This window comes from Cavia porcellus, unplaced genomic scaffold (genome assembly GCF_034190915.1).
Source record: "Cavia porcellus strain 051 isolate PalLab524CR breed Dunkin Hartley unplaced genomic scaffold, mCavPor4.1 scaffold_10, whole genome shotgun sequence".
NCBI classification, from domain to species: domain Eukaryota; kingdom Metazoa; phylum Chordata; class Mammalia; order Rodentia; family Caviidae; genus Cavia; species Cavia porcellus.
This window is the reverse complement of record NW_026947493.1, coordinates 25,930,187-25,952,986: the sequence shown is the minus strand read 5'-3', so window position 1 is coordinate 25,952,986 and position 22,800 is coordinate 25,930,187. Positions and strand designations below refer to the sequence as shown.

General features: G+C 47.5%; 1 protein-coding gene across 11 annotated transcripts in view; it reads right to left on the bottom strand.

The window, feature by feature from the left end:
- The window catches only part of Adamts9 (ADAM metallopeptidase with thrombospondin type 1 motif 9), a 141,161-nt gene extending 125,771 nt beyond the window's left edge, over positions 1–15,390 (bottom strand). For all 11 annotated transcript variants that reach the window (XM_023561654.2, XM_003480147.4, XM_063257128.1 and 8 more), the window contains exons 1-3: positions 15,258–15,390; positions 14,325–14,725; positions 9,530–9,692 (exon numbers count right to left, since the gene is read on the bottom strand). In XM_023561654.2, coding sequence (XP_023417422.2) covers positions 9,530–9,692; positions 14,325–14,725; positions 15,258–15,372 — 679 coding nt within the window. In that variant the 5' untranslated portion in view covers positions 15,373–15,390. The remainder of the gene's footprint in view (positions 1–9,529; positions 9,693–14,324; positions 14,726–15,257) is intronic.
- Positions 15,391–22,800: the final 7,410 nt, after the last annotated feature.

Below are 22,800 nucleotides of genomic sequence, written 5' to 3'. Positions count from 1 at the left end.
TAACTTTCTACAACAAAACCACAGACAGAGTAAATACTGTCCTTGAGTTACCAGCAACTACAATGGCACTCGAACCACAAAACTTTGGTTAATGGTGGTGTTTTACTTGAGCCTAACCTTGTGTGGCATAAATAGTTTGATAGTTTAATAGTTTACAAAGAAAATAACAAGTGCAAAATGTCATAGAGAAATTTTCTTAGAAGACTACACTGGAACTCATAGGAGATCACTTACAGCAGAGAAAAAACACAATGTTTCTGCCCAAGGAACTATGCAAAAAAAAAAAAAAAATTGTGGAGCACACTGGTAGTTGACAGGTGAACAGGCAAATGCCGCATCACAAAAACTTACTATGCCAGCAGGAAAACAAAAAAGATATCAAACGTACCCTATGAGAAAGTACAAGAAAACAAAACATATGCGCTCTCAGTGTAAGTGAAATTTGTGTATGGAACATGCACCTTTCGTGTGTGAAGACAGACTTGGTGTGACAGTTGAAACCAACAGTTATTCCTGTGATAGACTTTTGTCTGTATTTACATTGATGTTCACATAGGTTATTATTTCTGATGCTACCTTTTAGGCTTTGTAAGCAGGTAAACAGCTGATGGGAAAACGCTGATGTCTATGCTAAACACTCATTATGTACTTGATATTTTATTTTATTGACTTCTTATTTTCCTCCTAAGTGCACTTTATACAGTACAGGAGGCAGCTCCTGACAAAACAGAAGATGAGAAGACAAGAATGGCCTGCCACATAGGAAAGGAAAGCTAAGCATGTGTGTTGTCATTGTGAGACGTGTGCATAGAGCATGCAGTTGTCATGGGTGAGGGCTGCTGTGAGTGTGACACTTAAAGCAAAGCTTATTTTTGCAACAGAGTTCTATTAGTATTTTCATTGTTGTCCATAAAAGAATTTATTTCTGTTGTTATTTTTTAGACTCTGTACACCAAAAAAAGGCAGTGTTGAAAATTCTGATGCTATTTTACTAACACTCATTATATATTAAAAATTCAATTCTTTTCTTGATAAGTATTCATATAATATATTAAAACTCATAAAATTAAAGCTAATAATTGACCGATAGAAATATTGTAAAGAATAGCATGGGTATTACACACCCACAATAATGTGCCTTTATGACAAAATTGGCATGGTGCCCCACAAGCTACTTAATTTTGAGGCAGGATCTCACTAAGTTGCTAAGCTGCCTAGATCAGCTTTCAACTTGCAGTTCTCCTGCCTTAGCCTTCCTGAGTGCTGAGATTACAGGAGCGTGTCACGTTTCCAGCCGTATTTGTATTCTTATTTATTTATTTTTTTTTTTTGTCTTTTTCGTTTTTATCGGTACCAGGGATCGAACTCACGACTGCCTGCTTGCAAGGCAGGCGTTTATGCCGCTGAGCTAAATCCCCAGCCGCCATATTTGTATTCTTAAGCATGCAGGACATTCCCTGTAACTGATTTCACCTGGGAGCTGTCAGAACACTGGATACTGAAATTCATGTTTCTGGGTACCAATGAGACATAAAAAACAACAACAGGCCTATTCCCTTGTCTTAGATGATGGCTTTGAAGCACAAATGCTAAATAAAGCCTTTCCTACTCCATTTCTGTGCAGCTGTCTTAAATTGACTCTACTGTACACTATGTCTCACTGTACTTTCCTATTGCATGTATGGTATTGTGTGAAACCTTCTGTATATGAGGCATTGCAGTAAAAGACTAGGAAAAACTAACAGAAAATACATAGTGATAATTAAGAATCAGCAGAAATGGAAACATTACATCAACATTTACCCCTAGTTTTGCTTCATTCATTCTCAAAGCCTAACCAGGCTCACGCAGGATGCATCTCACATCATACCTTGCAGGTATGCAGGCTCCTTTAGTGATTTTCTATATATCAATTATTGGCAGTTACATAAATAGACAGCTGGTTCAGATACAAAACGAGCAAGTCACCCAGAAATGACTATAAGCATCACCATGACAATTTTTATTATAATAAGGAAGTAAACTGGTAGACACGAAATTAAAAATTTTAAATCTTGACTGCATGATACAATAGCATACTATTAAATGAGTGGACTTATGCTATCATAGGAGATAGACCAAGGAATTCTACAGTATCTTACTTTGAAAACAGACCAATGGTCCTGAAGGATCCTGGAATTAACCCCTAAGCACCCTGCGCCCCCTTCAGCTTCTCTGATTCTTAGGGTGTTTCTAAAGGAGAACAAGTAGCACCCCAACCTGTGTCAGGTGCTTCGTGGGGAGCTGAACAAGTCAGCAAGTACCCGCACCACCCACTGTTTGTGTTCCTCTGCAGAGGATGGGTTTCTGAGGGAAAGAGACAGCAACTCCCCATAGTTGTCCTGAAGAAGACAGGAAAGACGCCGAGCCCTGGGGCCAAGTGTGCAGCTGGCACCCCAGCTTGGCACTTTCCACTTCCAGTGGCTACCTGGGTCTTCTGGGGTTCAATTCGAGCATTGGAAAAGGTGCTCTATGTCAGTATTATAAGCTGAAGGTACTGCTTTGTCTAGGAAAAAGCCAACAAGGCTGTCAGGGTTCTGCACACAAACATCAAAAATCACTCAACCACAGGGCCTCTGTGCTCAACAAAATGACTTCGGTAAGCGGCTCAGTGGCCAGGGCCTCCCTGGGTTTGGGTCACCATTGGAGTCTCTGCCACTGCAGCCTAATCTTAAGATGACAAAAGACAAAGCAAAGACCAAAGGAAGTTGAAAGGAAAAGCAAGGCGAATTAAAAGCAATGTGGAATGAAAACAGTAATTTAACAGCAGAAAGAGGACAGCAAAGTGAACAAACAGCCACGTAGGTGACAACAGGGAAACGCAACATGCAGGCCTTGTTTAAATCACAACCTAACTGAAAAGACTGTCAAAAGGGAACGGGGTGGGGGGGGAGAATCAGGATAATTCTAATGTAGATACAGTATAAGTGATTACTTATACTGTATTACTTTGTGACATTACTTTTAATTCTGCTCACCCTGAGAAAAAATTTTTGTTTACATAGAAAAATATCCTTACTTTCATATAGTGGAATAGTTAGAGATAAATATATCTTGGGGTTGCTGTAAAATACTCCAGTGCAAAGAAAAATAAAAAGTGAGTGTGGAAAACTCACAGGCATTGCTGAAAGTGACAAACATATGGACAGTGGGTCATTTTACTGTTACATATGATTGAAGATGATCATAGTAAAATGTTTGTTAAAAAAAGATGAACAATTTTAAAATACAGTGAATGAAGGAGAACAAATGAACGAATGAGTTCTATGTAGAAACTTTCTTTGTATGTAGAAACCTCTCCCTGATTTCACTGGAAAATGCACTACTAATACTAATACTAGTGTTAAAAAGAAAAAAAGAAGAGCAGTATTTTATATAAATATCATGAAGCAGATTAAGCTGAGGAAATCGTGGAGTAATTTTCTAATAATTAACAATGAATTCTAGGTCACTGCTTGTATTGACTGTCTATCACACGTACAGTCTTTAAGGAATACAAAATTAAACTGGTAACAAGCAAAATGGGATAGATGAAAAAAAAAAATCAAACAAAATGATAAAGTCCAAAGAGGAGTGAGTATCCTAAAGCTTCAGACCTTAGCCTGGTTGCAGGGCTCACCAGCGCCCCTCATACTGAGGCCAAGTCTGTGCCCCCTTATGTCTAACAGGGCACCTTCCTCCCACTGGTGGACTGCACCACTGACTGGGGCTGCTCCCTCAGGGCCTCGCCCACAGCTCCTGCATCTGCTTACTCCCACCTTCCAGGGCCGAGGGACTGAGAGACCCAGGTCTTCAGCCACAGAAAGAGCAGTGTGTGGAGGCAGGTGGGCTCCGGCCCCATGTCGCCGATGAGCTCCCTATGCCCAGAGCAGTCTTGGCTGTACCATGTGGTCAGGCCAGGCTCTGACACTGTCTGCACCCATAAGCTCTCACAGATTTGTTTTAAAATCCTCTTCGGGCCCCTTGTGTTCTGTCTCCCACTCCATTTAGGCCAACTCCCAGGGCCACTGACCTAACTCACTAACCTGAGTTCAATTATTAATGGGATCCAAGAGGTTAATGGCTAACAGGAGAAGCCCCACAGAGGCCTGCTGGAGACACCAGCCTCTGGGAGTTACTAGCCCTAGTGGGAATTCCAGCACAGGAATCCTTCTTGAAGCCAGATCAGGCCAGGCGGGCAGCTACGCACAGAGAGTACTTCTTACAAAGGCAGCCAAATGCACCGGTGATGGGCCAGCAAATCCCTCCACCTGTACCAGGACAGAGGAGGGGTCCTGAGAGTGGGGCCGTGGGAAGTTGCTTGATGGACTGAGTCTGCTTTCCCATTTGCCAATGGGGGTGACAGCTGGATTAAAACACACATGTTCAACAAGTGTGAGCCATCAGCAGGTCCTGTGAAGACCGGAAATTAAACACAAGTCCAAGGACTTGCTCTGGAAATGTGAGGGTGGCCCCCTAAATGACATCCTTTACCTTGTTTTCTTGCTATCTGGCGTAACATCGAGTACAATGGCACTGGCCTTGGGTTCAAAGCTCAGACCCATTTTATCAGCTCTGTGACTTTAGACAGATTGCTCATTCTCTCTGAGTTGTAATGTTTCTCAACGGTAAGACAGGGTACTAATCCATATCCCACAGAGCTGAAGGCCTGTACTACAAAACACAGTGTGTGCAACATGGACAGGCACCTAACAGCCCAGACACACAAGGGCTCCAAATCTCCCCTTGTGTGTCCTTGGCTTTCCTGCTGGCAGGCTTAGAGCCCAGCAGGAAGCCAGGGTGTGTTCCCCAAACTGTGGCCAACTCAGGTCTATTAGGTGGGAGGTCATTTAGCTGAACTGAGACAAAGACCCAGCTCCAACCGGTTCTGGGCCTCCCAAGCTGTAGCCACAGTTAGCTGTCTGATTGAGAAGCTATTGAAAAGAAAAGCCTCGAATCTTCAGTCAGAGACAGCACTGCATCAGCGGTTGGTCTCCAGTGACAAGTGTCATGGGCTACAAAATACCTAGAAGCCCCTATCCTCATGTGCAAACTGTATTTTGTAATTATGAAACTGTTACAGAATCACAGCAAAAGAGCATAAATACACAAGAACACAAGACTTTAAAAGACTGTCTATGTTCCTGGCAACCTGAAATAATCAGTTATTATTTGTATGCTTCCGCTTCCATTTTTCTTTCTTTACACACCTTACCATTTTAAAAGATGGCCTTGTCTCTCGCACACACAGGAGTTTATTACTGGCTCATGCATGTGCTCTCGTGTGTGCTGTGGTGAACCAGAGCTGGCATCTCACAGCCGGAGAGGGGGGCCCATCACGGTCTGCACCATAGTTACTGGCTCCTCCTGGGGGCCGGTGGGCTCCTTCTTGCTTTTGCTATAACAACCTACTACTGAGTAGCTCAGAAACACCTTCATACAACTGTCCATCTGTTTCCTTAGAAATGGGACTGAGAGGTCAGGGGATGTATAATCCTTAAATGCCCCAGGGAACAAAAAACAACCAGCTTTGCTGAGAGGGGTGGATGAAGGAGAAGTTTCTGTAACAGGAAAACACGGTGTTGTCCACTGGCCTTCAATGTCCTCCTCTGTCTCTCTCACACACAACCCTGCCAGAAAGGCTGTCTTGCTCCTTGATAAGAACCACAACTCCTTCTGTGGAAGTCAGGGTCAAATGGAGGCACAACTAAGGGTTTCAACTAGAAACTGGCAGTGCACAGTAGCAGCAGAACCACTCGCCAGAGCAACGTGCTCTCCCCTGGTCTCCCACCAGGCTGCCCGGGGAACCTCTGGAGCGTGGAGCTGCAGACCGCAAGCTCAGTGTGTGTGCCTAAAGGGCCAGTAGCAAGGAACTTGGCAGTCACCAAGGTGTGCTGTAGGAAGACGAGCCCACTGCCGGAGAACTGACAAACAGAATGAAAGGCAAATAAACACTCAAAGGATCCCACATGTACATACACATAGCTGAGGATGGTAAAGCAGAGCCAATCCAGCAAGGGCGGTAAAGTGGCCAATTTCAAACTCTCCAGTGTTAACAAGCTGTCTTGGACACAGGAAAACTGGGGCAGAAAGCACCCAGCCTGCTGCTGACTTGCAGGACAGCTAGAGCAAGCACCATAAACCTTCCCAGTATCGGTTCCCTGAAAGCTCTACTTGATCACCTCTGGGCTTGGTGTTTTCAGTTTTCATTCCCTCACTGCAGAGTTTTGTTTTCCATTTTCATTAATTTATTTAAAAAATTATCATTCAGTAATTGCCTACCATCTGCTAAATTCTGCCCTCAAAGCCTGCATTATTTCATATTCAATTAGGTCAAGCAGAAGGTCCACATTATGTTTAGTTTGTCTCCTAAAATGTGTTTGGCATCCATCACCCAAATAGTTAGAATACGGGCAGTTCCTTGTTTATCCTCCTGGCAAAGGAGTTGTTCACTAGGTGGCTACATAAAAAACACACACACACATGAATGAATACACAAGGTTGTAGGACCCTTTCTAAACCCACAAACTTTCTATTACATTAAACTTGACAGATGGCTTTGAGCTATCTCACAAGCTGTTTCTAAAAATGATACACCAAGACTCGGAAATAAGCAAGGCTTCCATTTGTACACTGCAGCATTCAACAGCCAGGGTGCCCTGCCCTGCCCTACCCTGCCCTGCCCTGCCCTGCTCTGCCTGCTTCCCACAGCAGCAGTCACAGACACAGGCAGGGAGGTCAGCAGGGACTTTGTGGGGCTGGCTTCCAAGCACAGCGTGGGAAAGTTTTGCAGGGGTGGGTGGCAGTAAAGATAGACAGCATCACACTGGAAACAGTATCTAACTTGACATCCTGCAACGTTGTTTCCTATGCAGAACTAGTGTCTGGGAGAGCTGACTGCTATGGTTTCCTCCAGCTTGAGCAGTCCACCACTCTGCGAGAGAAAAAGTGTAGAAAGCACTGACATTGGAAGTCAAGTACACAGAACTCAGAAGCTGGGGGGTGACCACTGCCTTCACCCAACTTCCGCAGATACTCAGAGCTAGCTCAACACCTCAGTCACTCAGAGCACTTAGGGAGATCTTCATTCTGGCTCCATCTCATTTCTCTGCTAGGTGGATTAGTTGTTGTTTTTTGAAGAACCTGCTTTGTGTGAGGCTCCCAGGTTCTGCAGAGCTGTACTGGAGTTTACCAACCACAGCTCTTGCTTGGGAGAGAAAGCACTGGTGCTGAATGCATTGTTCAGCGAGACAATTTCTTTCCCCCGCAGGAGGAGCTACTCCTGCTCCCAATCTATATTCACTGCCCTGCACCAGTTGCCTAGGTTTGGCGGGTTTTGTGCCTTGTTGGCCCATCCTTACAATGGTGCTGGTGAATCATGGTATACTCCAAAGTTCTGATCCTCCTGCACCTGGATCCAAAGGGGTGCAGAAACAGCTGGAAGGGAGAGCCAAGGGGAACAGAGTTCAAGGAGAGTCTGCAAGAGCCAACCCAAATGCTGAGCCCTGGATTCACCACACAGGTGAAGGAGGGGAGGTGCATGCCACATGGCCCACCATCCAGCAAATACCAGAAGCAAAATGAACGCGAGGCATTTTTCTCAAGTGCCTGTGAAAAAAGAAGGCATGTTCCACTGTCCTCAATCTTTAAATTTTAAAAATGTTCTTCCTTATGCATTTAATAGGATGTGACAATGACTTGTCTTCCAGCCCAGAACTGAGTATCTGCTAACTTAAACTGATTCCTGCATATTTTCTCGAAAGCCAGTGCTGAGACGTACCCCACCTCACAGGCTCTGGCACAGCCTATGTGAGTCAAGGAATAAGACAAGCCCGGGTTCCCTTGGATGGGGCCTTGGAGTTCAGACAGTTCTCTGACCCCCTGGGCCTCAGTCTCAACTTCTTTACCGCTGTCAAGGAGGTAAGAATGGGACTGACTGAGCCTGTAAGTGGGTGGTAAAGATTGAGTGAAATCGAGGAGGGAACACACTTTGCACAATGTCAACAGGAATGAGAAAACAATGTACCACAGTTTTTAAAACGTTGTGTTGTAGTAACTTTGGGGCAGAAGAATGCCATCAAACATTACTCTTCAATGATTTTATCAATATATATAGGAAGGGAAAAACTACGTAGTTCCTTTCTAGCTCATGTTACACATAGATTTACATTTAAAATACCTTCTTGCTAGTAGAGATTGGGAAGTAAAGTTTGATGGTTGTAACAGGATGGCCAAAACACATGACAAAGACTTGCTCATGAGATCGAATGGTGCCCAGCAAGGTGCATATCATGAGAGCTCCTAGAACCACTGTGTCTGAGTATAGCATCCAGCCCAGCTCTCCAGTTGCTTGAGTCTAACTGACATGACTTTGGTTCCTTTCCTTCTAGCCTTGGCGGTAAGATCACAGGGAGCCCAAAGACTCATGATGCCCTTAGACCTGGCTACTTCCCTCACAGAGCAGCTAATGCTAGCATTTACTAATGGATTCTCTTTAGATAGCACTTCCAAGAGAAAAGCACCAGATGCTGTCACAACAGAACTGGATACAGACAATAAAGCCAGTGGTCTTTTGAGAAGCTTCCGAGAACATCACTGTTGGCCGTGAATCTGGATCTGACTTGGAGGTATCATAAAGACCCCAAGAAACTATAATAAAGAACAGTGAGAAAAACATGATTCAAGAGACAGAAAGCCCACGCATTTTTGGCTTTTTTTGAGAACACTTTAACAAACATACTAAAACAGGGGTCCAAATGAGGGGCAATTTCTCATAGTAACTATCATTAGGTAGCAATCAACCAGACATGGAAGACAGTGACGGGTTGAGAAACACAGGCAAGGATGAGTTCTCCCAGGCATCCACTGACTCATCCCTAGAGCGGCCTGACAGCTGCTGCCAAATCTGCAGCAATCTGGCTGGAATGGAAGGAAACCCAGCAGTGGGCACCCAAGAATTTGCCTGAACTTCAACTAACAGAGCCCCCACAGGTCCACTGCTGTATCTCTCGAAAGCACAGAACATGAACAAAATTGGAGTCGGTAGATGAAATTCTAACAAACATGTATGTTCTTGTTTACAAGATTATTTGTAATTCTACATGGTAAAAAATCTACAAGAACAAATGAACAGCAGACACAAATAAACTGTAAGCAATTCCTGATCATGGATACTGTTATCATGGCCTCAAGAAATTACCAAAGCTTAGTCTTTTAAGTCTTTTAACAAGCAATCTCGGCAGAAAAGAGAGCCCTGACCCAAGGGCACCGGAGTCACTGCTTGGCATCCAAATTCTGACCCTGTAAATTCTTAGCTGTGCAGCCTTCAACAAGCCACTAATCACCCCTGTAGTTTCCGTATCTGCACGGAGCACCCATCTACCTCACAGGAGGACTGAGGAGAGGATAGCAGGGTAATAATGCTTGACAGACTGCAAAAGTGCTACCTCCCACAGGATGGCAGACAACTCAACTGACAGCCAGGATCTCTGCTTAACCAAAAAGTACATACCTGAGGTGTCACAGGCATGCTTTCCTGTGGAGGGCTCCTTCTGGGGGACGCTGCGTCTATAAATAATATGGGGTTTGTTTTGCTCCTCTTCATTCTCTTGTTCATCCATGGACAACAGTGGTTCAATAAAATAATCTCCATCATGGGACCGGAATGTGCCCAGCTGCAAATAAAAAGAGACAAGGAAGTGATTTTAACATAAGCCAGCCAATGAGTGGGAAAAAAAACAAAGGCATAAGTCTAATTAGAGACAGGGCCATCTTAGTCAATCCCTCTTCCCACGAGGGCTGCTTAAATATAAAATGCTGTGACATATGCAGAGAAGTGGTTTATTTCACTCTAGCTTATTGTGCCTGCTCTTCAAGGCATTCAAATTTCAGTCATATTATTCCTACAGGATGCTGGAAAAGCAAGTCTAAGTATTAAGGCTGCCTGGAAAGCTAGAGACACATCCGAGCTCAAGGGGAAGAAGTTGGCTGACTGAAGCTTCTCACGGATTCAAGTTCAGGAAGCCCAGCTTTGCCACAGTGTGCTCTGGTGCTACCACCTGCAGCCCTTGTACACCTGGGGAGGATGATGTGATGGGCACCAGGGTTGAAGCAACCTTGCTTCTGATCTCAACACCACACCTACCCTCCCATCTGCTATGAGACTCAGGTTTTTTGCTTGTCAGTTGGAGATAAAGATGCTTTCTGTAAAAGTTAGTCATGCAGATTAAAAGTGATAACCCAAATAATGTGCTCAGCAAAGGGTTCTGACACCTTGCAGGGACTTAGATCATGTAGCAGTGTCTTGTTGCTGGTATTGGTCTCTAACCCCAGGCTTCAGCTTGCTTTATCCATCCGACTAAACACTTGAAAATGATCACTTTTTCTCCTCCCCTCCCCATTCACTGTCTTACAATGATCCAACATGACTCAGCCTTGAACTGCCCAAACCAAGTATAATGAATACACCAAGAACCATCCTATCCTATACCGTGCCAGTCAGTAGTGCTAAAGGAAGAAACTGAGTTCTCATCTCCTCCTCCACTCTCCCGTTTCACACACTGGAAGGCTTCTGCCTTCTACCCTTTCCTAAGCACACAGAAAAATCACCGTCCTAACATCAGCAGCACCAAAGCTGCTGGAAAAGTCAAGTAACTGCGTACTCCCCACACCTGAGCTCCTGGGTAGGGCTTGGGGGTTATGATTTTAATGAACTCCCAGGTATTCTTTCTCTTGATAAAGCATAAGAACCACAAACATGAGACACTGGTTCCTAAACCCAAGCAGCATCAAAAGTGTCTGGGGAGTTTTTTATAATTAGATTTATAGATTCAGAATTTGTAGAGGTGAGGTTCAGAATCTGGATTTAAAAGTAGTTCTCCATGTGACAGCGGAAGCACTGGTTTAAAAGCAAAACAAAATGAAACACTAGCTCTCATGTGATCCAAGCAAGAAACTGAGTGATTGCTTAGTAGGGGGAAAAAAAAAACTAACACATCTGTCGCCACCCAGCCTGTCAGGCACCTCTGTCTGCTGTCATTCGCAGCTCTGGTGTTCTCCACGCACAGAGCAGGGAACACACAGGAGACATGTGAAGCAGACAGGAGACCCCAATACTGAGAAAGTGTCTGCACTGCTTCAGTGAAGACCTGCCACCTACAACCGGTAAATGAACAAAACCAGGCACAAGAAAAAAGCCTCTCGACTGACATTCCCCTTCAGTGATAGAGGAGCCAGTGCAGAGTCCAGGACTCTAACTATAGTCTAGTGCTTTAAAGAAAGAGCAAGGACCCTGAAGTTCTCTTTGGGAAGACAGGCACAATCTCTGGCCAGTGGATCAGAATGGAGGGCAGAAAGGTAGAACTCCAACTCTACCATTCAGCTGCTGTGAGTTCTCAAAGCCTCAGTATCACTGTCAGTGAAATGGATTGTTTCAAGAACTGAGTTGTAGTGAGGATTTGGCTAAAATACTATCTAAATAAGTGCTTGCCACAGTACAAGCAGAAGTGTTCCAAAAATGGCACCAATGTGGTATCAAAATCAAACGGTCTCTGGGCACAAGTATTTTTCTTGGTTAAAGTGACCAATGATTCCAATATATGGACTAATGATGTACAGTATTCAAGAATCCAGCGTGGGAGAGAAATTGATAGGTGTTCTCCGGACTGGTTAGGAAAAACTGAAAGGAATGTAGCCAAGAACTTGTACACGAAGGTGGACACAAGCAGCATCCTGAGACACAGGTGGAGTCCAGGACAGGATGGGGGACAGCAAGTCCTGGGGAAGAGGACGCGAAACTACGCTTTTTTAAAAAAGCTGTTTGGAGCCTGTGAAGCTGGGGGACAGAATTCAGAGAAAGGAGCATAAAGCAGACGGCCTGAAATGTAGGAACTCGGTGAGCAGATATCTGAGAGGAGACTGGCATGTGGCTCTGAGCCAGGTAAGCTGTGTAGTATAAATGGTGAGTGCTCACTGGGCAAGGGAGAGCTACAAAAATCATGGGAACAGGCTGGGGATTTAGCTCAGCGGCATAAGTGCCTGCTTTGCAAGAGCATGGTAATGAGTTCGATCCCCAATACAAAAAAAAAAAAAAAAAAAAAATCATCTTAGGAACAGTGTGGCAGTTAGACTCCAGGGCAGGGGCCCAGCAGAGACTGAGAAGACCCCTAAGGAGAGGGAAGATAAGAGGGCCAGAGCAGGGGTGTTCAGAAAAGAAGCACAGCTCATCTGAGAGGGCATTCAGCAAAACTGACGGGTGTGGGGCGGGGAGTGGGTTACAATAAGAAAGAAAAGATTTTCCCAGAGGAATTACCGGGCAAAGTGTCAGAAATCTGTGATGACTTCAGAAATGATAAGTTTGCGGAGGAAAGAAATAGCCCAGAAGGAAGACAAAGAGGTAGAGGTTTTGAAGCTCCTTTAAGGCTGAACATACAAAAAGCTCACTTAATTTAAAGACATCTTTAGGCCCTTTTTTCCAAAAAAGGCAGCTTGCAAATTAAACGCAATATATAAACGCGGTATCATAACTCACGCTGTCTCTTCCGAAGCCCAGTCTCGGTCTCCAAAGAGACCAGGTGTGCGTTAGCACCTAAAACTACCAGTGGAAATCATGGTCCTGAGCAGCAAAGTAATTAATCAAGTGCTGGAGCCACTAGGACTCAGCAGAGTGGAGGCGGGGAGAGAGGAGGAGTAAAGATTGTTTACAGACTTGACGTGCACAGGCAGCCCTGTCAAGCGGTCCTGGAATTGGCAGTGACGATGCTGAATTGCAGGGGCACACTGATTCTCCGGAGGCCCACACCTTCCTCCTGCCCACCTAGGCCTTAACTGTTTACAGCCTAAAGGGTTCCAGCGTCCTGGACCCTGGTCTGGGGACCAGGATGACTCAACGCGGCATCCCCTCCTCCTCGCCAAACAGACGTCTCCGCCTACCCCCAACAATCTCTGCAAGGCTGTGGGCTCCGAGACTGGGGCGTCTGCTGGGGGCTGCAGGCGCCTATCTGCTTGTTCCACCCTAGCAGGCCAGGCCGCCCCCTGCCCAGTCTTCAGCTTGCCTTCCTCTACCCGGTCTGCTGATGAGGTGAAGAAGGGTGCAACCTCGGAACCTGGAGCCTAAGACCCAAGATCCGCAGCGCACCAGGGGGACAGGTCAAGGTCCCGGGTGAGTACCCAAACGCCCACTGAGAAAAGGGAGGGGGTAGAGTGGGGTTTCAGGATAAGAATGAACCCGTTTTGGGCACAGAGTGAATCAGACAGTTGCGCGCACAGCGCCCAGAGCTGGACAGCCTGCCTGCGAAAGTTTCTGCGTCACACGCGCGTGCCAGCAGCGCGTGTAGCCCGGGAAAGTCAGGGACCACCCTCGGGGGACCAGAGCCTTCCTCTGAGTCCGCAGATGTCGCGGGAGGCGCGGGGGTGCCCTGTTAGACTCAGCGGCGGGCAAATGGGGTGCGGGAAACGCTACAGGGACCCTCTTGGGTATCTCTTGCTAAATGCGTATCTGGACGCCCCGCCCACCGTCCCGAGGGAAGCGTGCTTTGTAGACTTGTTCTTCCGAGTCCCGGGACCTCTCCAGAAGACCCGAGGTTACGTCCAGGCAGCCTCTGCAGCTTCCTGCCAGTGTCCCGGCGTCTCGGGCCACCCCGCCACCAGGGTGCAGAGTCGGACTGCGCCGCACCCCGACTCTGCGATCCCCCTCCCCGGGGTCGCCGGGTAGGAGGCCGGCTCCGCCCCGTCCCCGCCTCAGAGCCCTGGGCCCACCCTTCCGTCACCCGGACAGGACGGCCTCTCTGTCAATCCACTCGGCTGCCGGAGCTCCGGTGCAGCGAAATAAAAGGCCCCAGAGACCGCGAAGACAGCGGATTACGCGCTGGCGTCCTCCAAGCAGGCAGGGCAACTCTCGGTGTCCCAGGCCGGGACTGTCAGCGCACAGCCCCAGCTTGGGAGTGCGGAGAGGGCGGATACGACCTACACTCGCTCGCTCGGCTCCGGGGCGCCAAGATTGCTGCCAGAAAGCGCAGTTGCTGCAACCTTCTCCCTCTGGAAGCTCACTTCCAGGCCAGCGCTGGGCCACGCACAGCTGCGCGATTCTGGCCGGCCGAATGCTCCGAACCCTCCAGCACCCCTGGGGGCGGACCGTGCGACCCTCACGAGTGTAAGCGCACCTGCAGGGGTTACTCCCTCCCATCCAGGACCTACGCGAGTTTCTCAGTAACACTTAAGGCCGGCGCAGAGCCCCGGGGCTGGAGATCTCCAGGCTAGAGAGCGACAGTGTCTTGCCCCGAGGACGGGGCCGCAGAGGGCACGCTTACCATTCCCGAGCAGAGGCTGATGACGGCCGTGTGCTCCGTCCTGGTATTGACGTGGCCTTTGTAGAAACAGTGCTTGAGTTCAGTTTCCTCTTCGGAATAAAACTTAGTCTGGTTCACCTCGGGCACCCCGAGCACAGTGACAGTGAACAGTGGCGCGATAAATCCGGCATGGGCGGTGAGATTAAATAGAAAGTTTTGGCCGAAGGCGGAGAGGCGGTAATGCTCCTGGGAGGAGGTAGAGGAGGAAGAGGAGGAGGCGAAGGCAGGCCGGGGGTCAGAGGCAGAGTCAATGCTCCGTCGCCTTCTTTTGAAGTGCACGTTCGTGGGAAAAGGTTCTCCAGACGCGTTCACTCGCTGGGGAGACGCGATTTCGTATTCGCTTAAAGTCTCCAATAACTTCACTGCAGATAGATGCAAAGATATATGAGCCTGTGACTCCCATTCCCGCAAGTTTTAACTTAAAACGAAGATGGGAGCTTTGTCCTGACTTATTTTCCAGCCCGCTGGAGTCAGTCCTTTAACCTGTAATCAGTGGTCAAATATTTGCTGAGCACCTACTCTGAAACAGCAAATCAGAAACTGTGATAGGCGCTGAGGGGACTACTGGAAGGCAGACAGGGAGCGAATCAGGATACATAAAATAATTTCAGATCCTGACAAATATCCTGAATAAAAGCATGCCCTATCTGGAGGCCCCAGCTACCATAAGTAACTTTAATCTGGGGCCAGGGGTGGATTAGGCCAAAGTAAAGGCGAGGGTAGCTACTTTTGTTTCCCGCGTCTCCCTAGGCTTGGCTGGAAATGGCCCAGAGGAGAGCGGCTCCAAAAAGAGAGGCAGTTCTTTCTAGGAAAAGGAAAGAGCTTGGGTTTCAGGGCGCCCCCGCCAGGGAGCAGCTCGGGAGGGGCTGGGGTCCCAGGGCCAAGCCTCGTTACCTTGCCTCGGGTGCAGCCTGTCCTTGCGCACGGCGGACGCGGCGTCTGGGCTCCGCATCTCGGCCAAGTCCCGCACCAGGAGCATTAGCATTGCGGCCCAGGATACAAACTGCATGGTGCTCCCCCCTCCCCACACCCGCTCCCTTCCCTCTGCCCGCCCTGGCTGCGCGGTGGCCTAGGCAGCTGCCGCGGAGAGCGCGCGGGGCCGGCCCCGGCCGCCAACTTTTGACTTTAGGAGTCGCTGAGGTCTCGCGGCGAGGGTCCCGTCTGCGCTCGGCTGAGCAACGCTGCCGCCTGCCGAGAGCTGCGCCGCTCGGGCCGCGGGAGGAGCTGGAGGAGCAGGAATGGGGCTCGGCCGCCCGGCCGCATAATGCCCAGCGAGCGGGCGGAGAAGGCGCGGGACGTGCGCTCCGAGGCGCGCCGGGCGCCCTGTGCCGCCGGGGTAGCGGAGCGGCTTCTTGAATTGGGGCGCGGGGGCGGGGGCGCGGGTCCTCCGCCGCTCAAATCCCGGGGGCCCGCCCCCAGGAGGAGGAGCGGGGAGGAGAAAGCGCGGCGTGGCCCGCCTCCTTCCAGCCCGCGGCCTCGGCAGACCCGCTGGACCCGCTGGCCCAGCCCCGGAGGACGCGGGAGGCGCAGGCCCCGGGCGCAGCCGGTCTCGAGCCCGCGCTTCCCCCCGGGAAAGGGCTCGGTGACGCTGCCTAGGAAGGGACAGCAGGGTTCCCCTCGTTCTCCTCTTTCTCCCCTCTCGCGTTGTACCCGGGCTCTGCCGGTCCCCGTCCCCTCCCGCGGTCTCTGCCCCCCGCCCACCGTGCCCTCTCCGTCTCCTGTTTCCTCCGGGCCCTCCCTCTCCCCGACAGCCCTCTGCTTCGGGGCCGAGGACTGGGAGCACCTTCCTGCCCTGCCCTGCCCTGCCCGCCCCGCGCCTGTTCGTCCTGGACCGGATTTAGGACCTGAACTCCACGCCTCATTTACTCACCCGATCCAGGCGTTTTAGACGCGGGGATCTTAACTGGGTTTCAGCTTCGTGGTTCCCTGAGAGTTGGGCAACATTTTCAAACGGTATTTTCCTCCAAACTTCTGCCCCATCTCGAAAAGGTCCATAGGTTTCTTTGGGTCCCCGGCTCAAAAAAGGTTTAAGAACTAGCTTGGGCAGCAGCAACATCGGGCAAGAACCGTGGCGCCCCGGACCCCCATCCCCACCCTCAGGGGAGCAGGGCGTGGAGGGGAGGAGACCCGAGAGGTGGGCTCTGGGCGGTGGGAGCCCCGGGGAGCCCCAGCCCCAGAGGGCTTTCGAAGTCATTTCCGCTGGCGGCAGCCGCGGGGATCCTCGCAGCTGCCCCCACCCACCCCACCCCTCCGCAGACACCTCCTGCTGCACCGCCGCGGTCAGACGCGCGTTTCCTGCGCCCTGGGGAAGAGAGGCGTGCTAAGCTCCAGAAACTGATTTCGTTGAAAGATGTGACCAGCACATGTTTGCCCCCGTGTCCTAGAACCAGATCTGTGTTGCTTGGTGGTCTCCGCTTAGGACTGAAAATACGGAAGATTGCCCACCCCACGCACCAAAAAGCATATCCTAGCAATGCCAGTTATTGTGCAAACATTATGGCAGAGGGCAAGATAACTTGATGAGACTGACAACTTTTAAAGAAGGTGTTAGCCTAAGTTGGTCAGTGCTGCCACCCTTGCTGTCGCTGAGTGACCAGAATTCCAGACAGTGCCAGGATAGCACCTTGGGGGAGCATGTGCAGAAATCGCTAAAGATCCCTTGCAGGGTTTTATTTTATTTTATTTTTTTCAGTAGTAAGCAGTAAGCTAAAGGGCACCCTACTATTGAGAGGCATCTCCGCTTTTCTCCACTTTTGAAAACTTTTAAGACAGGGTCTGGCTGAATTGCCCAGGTAGAACTCTAAGCATTTAAAGCCTGATTGAAAAGAATTTATTAAAGTGTGTTTCTTCTAGTACAGCATCTTTCTTTTCATGATTATGTGACATCCTCACAATCACAGATAAAATGCCTGCGAGTGCCGGGAGCTTAACATGGAACAGAAAACAACCCATAAGTCAATTTATGAGCCCATTCCAGCAGAAAATTAAGTTACAGTACTTGCAAAATCATTCGGAAATATAGCACTTTCCAATATTTTCCTCTCCTTCGTTTCAAAACCCTCTCCTAAACAGAAGCTAACAATATAGAAGTGTTTTAGATGTGAAGACAAATTTTCCCTGTGTGTACTCTATTTTCTTTCCGAAACATTGCTGCTGTTTGTTTAGGATTGTTTAAAAAATTGCTTCTGATACAACATAGTTGTTTCCATGAGTGTAGTGGGAACGATCTAAGGTATCATCTGAGCCGGTGGAGACCTGGGACCAGATACCACATGACAGTGGACATGTACATCCTTTTCTCCCAGCACTAGCTTCCCTCCACATTTACAGCTGTAAATAGACAGGTCTAGCTGCATGATTCTTATATAAGATGAATACACAATCAGAAATGTCTCCAGGCTGTAGGGGCTTGGTCTGTGAGAGTGTGGCAAAAGTCATCCAGAGAATTTCCCCAATGTTCTCACCTATGTAAATTTTTCCTTTTGCTGTAAAATTTTTCTTTGACTTTTTCCCTAGTGCTTTTTACTAATAGTCATCTCAGATTTTCACTAATATTTCCTCAGTACCTACTTGGTGCTCATGAAATACCTGTTGAATTTATCAACGCATGTGGAGGAAGGCCCTTGACCTTCGGTTGGACAGTGCTAAACTGGCTTCTTGGTTATGTATATGAACAATCAGCTGGGGAGCCTGGGTCTACAAGCTGGCCGTCATACTACCTGAGTGCAAGAGGAAAGAGTGGTCAGTGGCTCACCAACATCTGACCTTGAAGATGGAGAGCTCTTTGTGGTCACTTGGAGTTAATGAAGGCAGAGTTTTTGGCATGCCTTGTTCTCCGGGACTTTACTGGAAATGAAGGCTATGGCAGGCTAAGTGGAAGTCTTCTTTGGCTGACTCCTCTTGCAGACTGGGTCCCCGAGGAGTAAAGTGTTGACTGACATTAGTCATTAATGAAAGCCAATGGGAATGATGGGATGACTGCATGGGATGGGGATGCAGAGCAGGAAGGAGAGCTGAAGCACAGCCAATTTCCACAGAAAGGGAAACCCCACGCCCAAGTGATAAGGAGAACCAGGGGTGAGAATCAACCGAATAGTTTTCTGAGTGGTGAGCAACAGTTGTTTTCGGGAAAAGATAAGACCTGGTACTGAGTGACTCCGAGAGACACGGGACCTTGGTGTTGGATGAGCACTGTGACCTTGGGCACCCGCTCTGATCCAGTTTACTTGCAGCATGGGAGTGGAGAGAAACCCAGTCTCCTTTTGCCATGAGGGGAGATTCCCTTAGTGTGTGCTTTAAAGTCTGGCTTCTGGCTTCAAGCAAGGTATAGTGCCAAGGAAGTCATTCATGGTATCACTAGGGATCATGACCTTAGCTTCTCCTCACTGGGTCCCTCCTGCTTGTTAATTAGCTCTGCTCCTGAGGTTCTGTGTCTTCATAGGTCTCACAAAGGGAAGAGACTCAGCCAGCATAGGAAAGCTGCATCTGGGCCCAGGCTGTTTCTCCCCAACAGCTCCTGGTCTCCCCTGTTCAGAGCAGCCTCCTGAGGCACCAGTCTTTCCTTCATGGCTCCTGATCATCAGCCCATGCACTCAGCTTGAGAAATAGGGTCTGTAGAACAGTTCAGTTTCCTGCAGGGCTAACTCTCAAGTTCTAAATGGCTGCTCTTACACCTACTGAGCGAGTCATTGTCCCAGCTTTCCCTGTAGCTTTGGTACAACTCAGGACCAGCCTCCAGGCAAGTCGTTAGCATCATCTTCCACAGGCCCTGCTAACTTACCAGCTGCTCCTCACCATTCTTGAAGCCCACTTCTCAGTGTTCCTGCCCAGCCTGCAGAGCCCAGTAGGAGCCCCACCAAAGTGACTTCAAGGCCTCAGATACTTTGCTGCCTCCTGCAGCCTCCTGTGGGATGGGACCATCAGACCTGGGGTTCAGCATCACAATGAAAAGGCAAGCATTGGATTTGCAGCTCCAATCTAAACCACTTTTAAACCACAGTCAAATCAGAGGGCTTTGTAGTACATACAGATTCAGCTCTACTGTTTCCCAAAGTGTGCCGTGGCGTGGACAGTTGTTGAGGCTATGTTCCCGCGGGATCTGGTACTGGCCAAGTAGTTTGAGATGCACCAGAGGGCTATGTGCTCCCTGAGCCCAGAATTTTCCTGTCTTAGATTAGTTCATGGTGGGGAGAATTTGTGAACTTTGTTAGAATTTAAGCTATGTAAGGGGAAAGGACAAATCTCCCTCTCTTACCTATATATTGCCATAGTAAGTACCTGTAAAATTTTTGCGTTTATTTTTATTGGTAGATTTTAGTGTATACATACATATAAAATGTTCTTCGTAGGGAATCTGTACTTGGGCATGGTATACCTTGCTTCTTTTTTTTCTCATCCCCGTCCCTTCAGTCTCTCTAAAAGCTTTGTTTCAGGTTTTTTCTATTCCTTATTTCTTGTCCCTTCCTTCCTTTCCCGTTTTCCTCATTTTTTTCTCCTTCTAATCCAAACATTTCTTTTTTTTCTTTTTCTATTGAGTACCAGGGATCGAACCCATGACCTTGCACTTGTCAGGCAGGCCTTACTCTGCTGAACTAAATCCCCGGCCCATCCAAACATTTCTTCAATGGTAATTACTGCTGCCAATTTGACTGTGCTTTTCAAAGGCAGTGTTCCTTTAACTTATAAAATTTATTCATACACATGGATGTGTGCACACCTACACCTGGAACAACTGAGGTGACTTCTGTATCTCAGGGCATTACTACTCTTAGGAAGTTAAGTCCTGCTTTAGTCAAAATTATCATGTGTTAGGGCCAGCAGCACAGCACCTGCCCCGCAAATGCTAGGTCATAAGTTCGATTCCCTGGTACTGCCCTGCTCCCCCCCCCCAAAAAAAAAACCACAACAACAAAACAAATTACCATTTTTTTTTTTTTTTTTGGTCTGGAATCAGAAATTTTCAGCTAGGCCTTTCCCCAATAGCTGTTTGAGCAACCAGGCCCCTGTGATCATTGTGTTGCAGTTTTTGTGTTTTATAGTGCTGGGATTCGAACCCAGGGCTTGCAGATGCTATATCTCCAGCCCTGTTTTTATTATTTTTATTTTGACAGTCCTGCTAAGTTACCCAGGCTAGGCTCACACTCCCAGAATGCTGCAGTTATAGGTATGCACCTCACTCCCTGGAGTACTCCTTCCCTTCTTAGCATAGTGAAAAAGATTTGGGTGTCTTCCATGAGCAGTTTTCATATCCTCTGCATGTCCTAACAGTAATGACAGTTCTTATAGGCCTTGTAGGAGGCTGAGAAAATGGCTTGCTCCATGACAGTGTTGGCTCGGTGCCTAACACGTGGGGCTTCAGAGGGGTCTAAGGATCTGGTATTCGTTCCTCTGTTGGGTGGCCTTCCAGCCACCCAGGTAGGAGTCTTCCTCTTACTTCCTACAGCTGTGTGTCTGTGCATCTCTGACGATGTTTTTCATACCTGTCCTTACTGTTAACCCCGTCATTTCTTAAAAATTAAGATTTTAGGGCATTCATATTTACTCTTGCATGCAGTCTACTTAAATAAGCATTTCATGTAAGTCCAATTAGTATGAACTTTCTCAAGTAGAGGACTTGAGAAAGTCCTCTATTTACCTAGCAGAAAGTCCTCTTATTTACCTAGCAGAAAAATAGACAAAATATAATTTGTCTCTGAACTTCAAAAAACAAAAACCCACAACTGTTTCTATATGATAAATACATTTTACTATTTTTATGTTTTAGAGAGGATTGTGTCTTTTCATTTACTAATTTCTGTATTTTTCCACCTAACAAGCATCTGTTGAGAGCCTATTAGGGATCAGGTACTTTGTTCGCCTTAGTGACAGGGATGGCTCTCACAGACTAGACAGAGAGATGTAGTACGATACCTGTGATCACAGAGTCTCAGCCCAGGAAACTCCTTTCTCATTACAATATATGATATTAGAATCGGAATTATCTTAGAGCTCTGCCTCAGTGCCATGGAAAGCCAATTTTATACATACACATGTAACTGTTTTTTTAATTAATTATTTGAGATGAGATGTTCCTGTATTTCCCAGGCTGGTCCCAAATTCACGATCTTGCTGTCTCAGTATCTTGAGTAAATGGAATTACACATGGCTCTGAGAAAACGGGCCACTGAGTCCTGTTGAAAATAATCCTGAAATTACCCACTTCTGTCAAATGTTATTTAATAGTTTTTTTCTTGTTCTAATTTTGTTGTTGTTCTTCTCCTTCTCCTTCTTCTCCTGCTTCTCCTCCTCCTCCTCCTCTTCTTCCTCCTCTTCCTCTTCCTCCTCCTCCTCCTCCTCCTCCTCCTCCTCCTCCTTCTTCTTCTTCTTCTTTTCTTCTGCTTCTGTTTCTGCTTCTGCTTCTGCTTCTTCTTCTTTTCCTTCTTGTGTTTTTGAGACAGGGTCTCCTTATGCAGTTCAGGCTTGCCTTGAACTCACTTTGTAGCCCAGGCTGGCCTCAAATTCACAGCAATCCCCCTGCCTCAGCCTGCCTCAGCCTGCCTCAGCCTGCCTCTGCATCCCAAGGGCTGGGATTACAGACATACATCACCACACCCAGCAATAGTATTTCTTATAAGGTGTATTACTTCCAGGAATAATAGATGATACCATATTTGACCCTCTTGACAACCTAATGAAACAGATCATGCACCACTTTGCAGAGGAGAAAATGAAAGCAAGAAAGGACACGTGTCTTGCCCAAAATGGCACAGCTAGTAGCAGCTAAGCAGGATTCAAAGCTGGGCTACTTGATTGCAGGGGCTTTGTTTCCAACTACTATATAATAGTGATTCTCATGCATATGTATGGTATATCAAACTTTATACAAGATAAATGGTGAAACTTAAGAATGTGATTTCCAGGAGTGGAAATCTAGGACTAGAAGAATGTCGGTATCTTGGCAGATAAAGTTGGAGAGTATCTGTCTAGAACCTTTGCACAGTTGCCTAATTATAAGGCTGGCCTTTGGAAGCCCTGGTCTGCAGTAGTTTCATTGTCACAAACTTTGTTACAAACTCCCACTACCCCATTTCAGCCCATAGTTTCTATGTTTTTTGGGCTGTACTGAATTCTGCTATGCAAACAACAGTGGGTGAAAGGCTGGCTTTATGGTTGGTTGTAAAAGTGGTACAGGATTGGAGATCCCTGTGAGAACCTAATTCAGAGGTCCTCTCCTGATCAGGTCTTCAAAAAACTTTTCAAATCATCTCAACTACTGTGACTGTCAAGAACCATAGGAAGATACTGATAGCAGGGAAGAATTATTTCATTTTCCAAACTAATGTGCATAAATTTGAATTGTGCAAAAATGTAGATTCATCATGTGTAATGCCCTGACCCAGAAGTAAAGTTATGTGACTTCAGATCAATGCTGGTGGTAAGTGGTATATTCAACATGCAC